Here is a 6,904-nt window from a genome sequence, read left to right on the forward strand (position 1 = left end):
AGTGTAAAGAGAGCAGGGATGAAAAGAGCGTGATGTGCTGCTGTTTGTGGCTGTACATCCCCCAGATCCAGATCCAGGCAAGGCGGGAAAAGAGAAGAGCAAAGGAAAAGTAATTTTTGCAAGCTTTTTTAGTGTCTTTTAACCTATTCTGGGATCCTGGTCCCATATTTACATGAGATCTTGGTGTGAGAAAATAGAAAATAGATATGAAAGAAGAAGTAGAAGAAATGCAACATTTTTTTACAGATTACAGCATCACACTTGCACAAACAAACAATCAAACACATATAAAATAGGAAAAACAATGACTGGGAATCATGTGAGGAAGATGTGCACTTCATTGAAGCTGGAATAGTGCATATAGCAACACATTGCGGAGGGCATGCTTGATCTCCTTGTTCCTCATGCTGTAGATAATGGGGTTCAGTGTTGGAGGAATCACTGAGTAAAGAAGTGCCACCACCAGGTCCAGGGATGGAGAGGAGATGGAGGGGGGCTTCATGTAGGCAAAAAAGGCAGAGCTGACAAACAAGGAGAGCACGGCCAGGTGAGGGAGACACGTGGAAAAGGCTTTATGCTGTCCCTGCTCAGAGGGCATCCTCAGCACAGCCCTGAATATCTGCACATAGGATACAACAATGAAGACAAAACACCCAAGAGATAAACAGACACCGAAAAGGAGTAACCCAACTTCCCTGAGATAGGATTCTGAGCAGGAGAGCTTGAGGATCTGGGGGATTTCACAGAAGAACTGATCCACAGCATTGCCTTGGCACAGAGGCAGGGAAAATGTATTGGCAGTGTGCAGCAGGGAATAGAGAAGCCCAGTGCCCCAGGCAGCTGCTGCCATGGTGGCACAAACTCTGCTGCCCAGCAGGGTCCCGTAGTGCAGGGGCTTGCAGATGGCAACGTAGCGGTCATAGGACATCACAGTGAGAATGGAATATTCTGCCGAGATGAAGAAGAAAAAGAAAAAGACCTGTGCAGCACATCCTGCGTAGGAGATGTGCCTGGTGTGCCAGAGGGCATTGGCCATGGCTTTGGGGAGAGTGGTGGAGATGCAGCCCAGGTCGAGGAGGGCGAGGTTGAGGAGGAAGAAGTACATGGGGGTGTGCAGGCGGTGGTCGCAGGCTACGGCTGTGCTGATGAGGCCGTTGCCCAGGAGGGCAGCCAGGTAGATGCCCAGCAAGAGCCAGAAGTGCAGGAGCTGCAGCTGCCGCGTGTCTGCCAACGCCAGGAGGAGGAACTCGCTGATGGAGCTGCTGTTGGGCATCTGGTACTTCTGGGCACCAGGACCTGTGTACTCAAGAACCTGTCCAAGGAGTAGAAAAGTTAGTGACAAATCATTCCACATGGGAAATGTTCGTTATGGTCAGTGATGTGAGCTACATTTCATGCAGCTGTTTCTGCCATGAGCACCTCTGCCCTTTTTCTCTTGTGGATGCAGTCTTGTCCCTGTGTGTACATGGGAACGTGGTGGTGCTCTGGTGATGTTCTCTCCAGAATTTGTCAGATGAAATCACTTCTAATACAGAAGTGCTTGTCAGCATCTGCATTACCAGTGCCAGAAATATGGGGGTTGAAAAGAAGAGTTTTAATGATGTTTTTTTCCTGCACAGACTGGTCCCACTCACCACGGCCAGGGAGTGTTTAAGTCAGAAATCCTGAGCAGTTCTGCCGCACATTTCGTGAATGGCAGTGAGAGCTGAGAGGCAAAGGGATTCACTGCTGCTTAGTGCAAGTTAAGGAGAGCTGGTTGGGCTTGTTTCCACACACTCTGATCATGCAACTGTTGGAGACGAAGGGAGAATGCCCTCCCATGTTACCTTGAAAAGAAGCCTGACCCTGCTGAGAGCAGAGGAAACCACTGCCCATCACGGAATGCCCACCCTTTCTCAGGGATCCTGAGCAAGGTCTCATCACCACACATCTGGCAAGCGACACCTAAAAATTCACTTCACCATGCTCAGAGCATTTCCTTCATATAGCATCTGGCAGGCTGAGTGCTGAGCCTGGCAGGCGGCAGAGTCCCTGCCCCGGCACACAGCCCCTGGGGCACAGCAGGGACCCTGCTCTGCACCACAGCCCTGGGCACCCGGCTGCACCCAAACGGCACAGACTGCAGCCGTCCTGGGACACGCAGCCCTCAGGGCTGTGCTCTGACAATGAAGCACCAAAGCCCTCAGCTGGAGCAGCTCTTTCTCCACAGTAAAGAAACATGGAGCACCTTCAACCAGATATCTAATGGGGTGTCCCAGAATTAGTGATCCCTCCAGGAAAAAGAAGATGAATTGCCTGGAGCAAAAGACTTACCTTGTCAACGATAGTGAGAAATGCACCTGCAGTGAGCTCTCAGCCTGCTATTGTGCCACACAACATCTAAGCTCTCTTCCTTCTCTCCTCCCCATCTCCAGATTGTCATGGCCCCAGCCCTGCTGTGTGGTGCACAGGAGCAGCTCCTGGGCACAGCTGTCTCTCTGCAGCGCTGCCCACTTATATCAGCTCCCTGTGTCTCAGAAGCCCAGCCCAGCTCAGCAGCACAGGAGGTGATTTCCTTCTCCCCACAGCTCTCCCTAGAGATATTATTTATACTGTATTATAGTGTGTTATCTTACAATCCGATCCTATATTTAGTAAAATAGTTTGTTTCTCCACAGATCGTTGCCTCTGTTTTTAATTATTTTGGGGTCCCCTGTTTCACTTCCTTGAGGCGCAGATTTTGCGAAGTCCCTCCGCCCCACTAGTCATGGAACCGGGCCAGACCAGCCCTTAAACCGTTGACACACACATATTCAGTACATTTCCACTAACAATCCATTGGCTAGAAAGCAATCAAATTCCATAACAAGTCTTCAAAATCAGCAGAGAGCTTATCTTATGGCTTGGTACAAAACACCCCTGTTTATTCAGACCTTCTGTCTCCTTTCCAGAGCCTCATTATCAGAGAGTCAGCATTCAGCAAGGCTGAGCTGACCTCTCCATCTCCACCATAAGAGTAAACCCAAAGTGAAGTATGTGTAAACCTGGTGTGAAGTGTGAGCAAAACCAGGAGCAAAGTGTGAAGAAGCCAGGAGTAAAGTGTGAGTAAACCTTCAGTAAACTGTGAATAAAACCTGGAGTAAATTGCAAGTAAAATCACAAGTAAGGTGTGGGCACACACGGAGCAAATTGTGAGTAAAACTGGAGACAAGTGTGAGTGAACCCGGAGTAAATTAGGTGTGAACCTGGAGTCAAGTGTCAGTAAAAGCTGGAGTAAGGTGTGGGAACACATGGAGTACACTTGAGGGCACCCAGAGAAAAGTAAGAACAAACTGGTGTAAAGTGTGAGGCAACCCAAAACACTGTGTGAGTAAACCCAGAGTAAAGTGCAAGTAAACTAGAAGTAAGGTGTGAGTAAACCTGGAGTATAGCGTGAATAAATCCGAAGTAAAATATGAGTACAACTGGAGTAGAGTGTAAGTAAACCCAGAGTAAAAAGTGAGGTAAAGGCAGTGTAAAGTATGAGTGAAAGTATGAGCCCCTGAAATCCTTTTTGAAAGCTCGCAGGCTTCCCTGAGCAATTTCATCACTGCCTACCTGAACTATCAGTAATGGTTAATAATCAGAGGAGCAAACCAGACCCAGGACTTTTCTGGCAATGTCGCTGATGTGGGCCCCAGGAAGGCAGCACACCTCTTTACAGGTTGGGTCGGGCCTGCAAATGGAGCCCTCCGTTCCCCAGAGAAGGGAATCACCCACCACAATTCCCCTCCTGCCTTTCCTGACAGAGACAATTTCAAGGCATGGGGGTGACTGCCTCAGCCTACGCTCCCTCCTAAGCAGATCCTGCCTGGACTCCCCACTCATGTCCCTTTCAATTTCCAGCATCTCAAGTCTGTTGCTTAGTGGGACCTGGGGGAGTGGGGTTGGCAGGCAGGGGGTGCGTCAATGATGCTGAGCTGGGATACTCTTCCAACCCTCCTCTGTCAGTTCTGTCCGACTGTGACAGGGCAGGGGGTCCAGCACTTCTGTGCGGGTATTGCCCTGGCACCCTTCCCTCTGACACACCAGTGAGACATATATATGCATATGTCATAAGTATTACCCTTTCCTTTGATCTCTCTTAGGAAATAGCTTTATTTCAGCCCACGAGTTGTACAAACAAATTCTCTTCCCCATCCCACTGGGAAGGGGACAGTGCACAAAGCACAGTTTGGTGCTGAGCCACCCAGCAGGTTAAACCACCACAGTCATTTTGTTGCCCAATGTGGGGCTCCTAGAGTTGAGATAACAGCAGTGAGCAAACGACCGCGTGGTGCTGAGCCACTTTCCATGTCAAAACACAGCACTGCCCTGAGTCCATAACAGATCACCTTGGGACTCTGAAACTGTCCCCGTCACTCAGTGAAGAACACCAGAAGATCTCAAGGTCTTCTCAGGAAGCAGCTCCGAATGTATTGTCCTTACACCATTCCTTTGGAAGAGGCCTCCAGTTCTCTGGTCCTGCTCTGAAGAGCCCCTCTTGTTATGGCGCTGCAGCAAGGAGACCAGCTCTGACACAGCGCTTCATATTGCCGCCTACTGACTGCAGCCCCGGAGTGCTGCTGTAGAGACAACAGGGCTGTGGTGAGACACACAAGACCTTCAGGTCTGCACAAATGCAAGGACTTAAGAGCAGTGTGGCAGTGTAAAGCGACCAGGAATGAAAAGAGCATGTTGTGCTGCTGTCCGTGGCTGTACCTCCCCCAGATCCAGATCCAGGCAAGGCAGGAAGAGAGAAGAGCAAAGGAAAAGTAGTTGTTGCAAGCTTTTTTAGTGTCTTTTAACCTATTCAGGGAACCTGGTTCCATATTTGCATGAGCTCTTGGCGTGAGAAAATAGAAAGTAGATGGGAAAGAAGAAGTGGAATGAATTGCAACATTTTTTTACAGATTACTGTATCACACAAACACACAAAAAAATCAAATACATATAAAATAGGAAGAGCAATGACTGGGAATCATGTGAGGAAGATGGGCACTTTATGGAAGCTGGAATTGTGCATATTGCAACAATTGGTTGAGGGCATGCTTGATGTCCTGGTTCCTCAAGCTGTAGATAATAGGGTTCAGTGTTGGAGGAACCACAGAGTACAGAAGTGCCACTGTCAGATCTAGGAATGGGGAAGAAAGAGAGGGGGGCTTCATGTAGACAAAAAAGCCCGTGCTGAGAAACAGGCAGAGCACGGCCAGGTGAGGGAGGCACGTGGAGAAGGCTTTGTGTCGTCTCTGCTCAGAGGGCATCCTCAGCACAGCCCTGAAGATCTGCACATAGGACACAACAATGAAGACAAAACACCCAAAGGCTAAACAGATACTGAAAAGGAGAAACCCAACATCCCTGAGATAGGATTTTGAGCAGGAGAGCTTGAGGATCTGGGGGATTTCACAGAAGAACTGATCCACAGCATTGCCTTGGCACAGAGGCAGGGAGAATGTATTGGCAGTTTGCAACACAGCATTGAGAAGCCCAGTGCCCCAGGCAGCTGCTGCCATGGTGGCACAAGCTCTGCTGCCCAGCAGGGTCCCGTAGTGCAGGGGCTTGCAGATGGCAACATAGCGGTCATAGGACATGATGGTGAGAATGCAACATTCTGCTGAGAGGAAGAAAACAAAGAAAAAGACCTGTGCAGCACATCCTGCGTAGGAGATGTGCCTGGTGTGCCAGAGGGCATTGGCCATGGCTTTGGGGAGAGTGGTGGAGATGCAGCCCAGGTCGAGGAGGGCGAGGTTGAGGAGGAAGAAGTACATGGGGGTGTGCAGGCGGTGGTCGCAGGCTACGGCTGTGCTGATGAGGCCGTTGCCCAGGAGGGCAGCCAGGTAGATGCCCAGCAAGAGCCAGAAGTGCAGGAGCTGCAGCTGCCGCGTGTCTGCCAACGCCAGGAGGAGGAACTCGCTGATGGAGCTGCTGTTGGGCATCCGTGGTTCCTGGGCATGGAGTCCTATTCAGGGTGCAGAAGATAATGACAAGACAACGCAATTCTCAGAATCACTCATCCCACTGTACTCTAACATGTTTTCATTCTCTTAGTACAATATTCCTTTATTACCATAACTTGAATTTATTTTCATGAAGTTCCGCATTCCAGAAGCAGAAGAACCTTATGGAGCTTTTGCCTTCCTTTCATTTCCTAATCTTATCCCATCTCCCTGGATATTTTCATCTGCTTTCATGTCTCATCTCTTTACCCCAACTGCTCTTAGAGCCCACAGTGCCAACCTCTATGTCCTTCAATTTCTGTTGGATAATGCTGCCTGTTTGTAGGATAAGTGCATTATTCATGTCTGCAGAAAACAGCAATCATTTCAACTGGTTCCATTCTTCGAGAAATGAGAGGCTGAAAGCACATTCTTTGTGACTGTATACAAAAGAAGTGATTGATTAAAGTACAATTCAGGAGGTTCTGAGATATGTTCAAAGTTGACAGCCGATTTTAGATTTATGCCTCCAGTCCATTTCCCTTCCCTCAGAATAAGAAAGGGAAAATCTCAGCCTTTTTCCTCCTCTTGCAAAGTGCATTTGGAAACACCTTGTGGTGCAGTGTAGCTGTGAGCCCCCTGCCCCAGGCAGCAGCTGTGGCAGCAGAAGGCCCCTGCCCTGCCCTGCCGGGGGGCTCCTTCCCCCCACACGTCTCCCCGCAGCGCCCTGGGCAGCTCCCCGGGCAGGCTGAGTGCTGAGCCTGGCAGGCGGCAGAGTCCCTGCCCCGGCACACAGCCCCTGGGGCACAGCAGGGACCCTGCTCTGCACCACAGCCCTTGGCACCCGGCTGCACCCCCGGCTGCACAGCCTGCAGCCATCCTGGGAAACGCAGCCCTCAGGGCTGTGCTCTGACACTACAGCATGGAAGACCTCATCTGGAGCATGTTTTTCTCCACAGTAAGGAAAC

At 50.0% G+C, this 6,904-nt stretch overlaps 2 protein-coding genes across 2 annotated transcripts; both read right to left on the reverse strand.

The window, feature by feature from the left end:
* Positions 1–337: 337 nt before the first annotated feature.
* Positions 338–1,273, reverse strand: LOC100857884 (olfactory receptor 14A16-like). The gene has a single exon (XM_015272585.2). The coding sequence runs from the start codon at positions 1,271–1,273 to the stop codon at positions 338–340; it is 936 nt and encodes a 311-aa protein (XP_015128071.2).
* Positions 1,274–5,000: 3,727 nt separating this feature from the next.
* On the reverse strand, positions 5,001–5,864 carry LOC112530853 (olfactory receptor 14A16-like; the record flags this gene model as incomplete). Its single annotated transcript, XM_025145390.2, has 1 exon — positions 5,001–5,864. A coding segment is annotated over one exon (864 nt), but the record flags the coding sequence as incomplete, so codon positions are not given.
* Positions 5,865–6,904: the final 1,040 nt, after the last annotated feature.

Source organism: Gallus gallus, chromosome 33, assembly GCF_016699485.2.
Source record: "Gallus gallus isolate bGalGal1 chromosome 33, bGalGal1.mat.broiler.GRCg7b, whole genome shotgun sequence".
Classification (NCBI taxonomy): Eukaryota; Metazoa; Chordata; class Aves; order Galliformes; family Phasianidae; genus Gallus; species Gallus gallus.

What these genes read in the sequence shown, in the direction of transcription:
- LOC100857884 (XM_015272585.2), bottom strand. Translation starts at nt 1,273, where the DNA reads ATGCCCAACAGCAGCTCCATCAGCGAGTTCCTCCTCCTGGCGTTGGCA.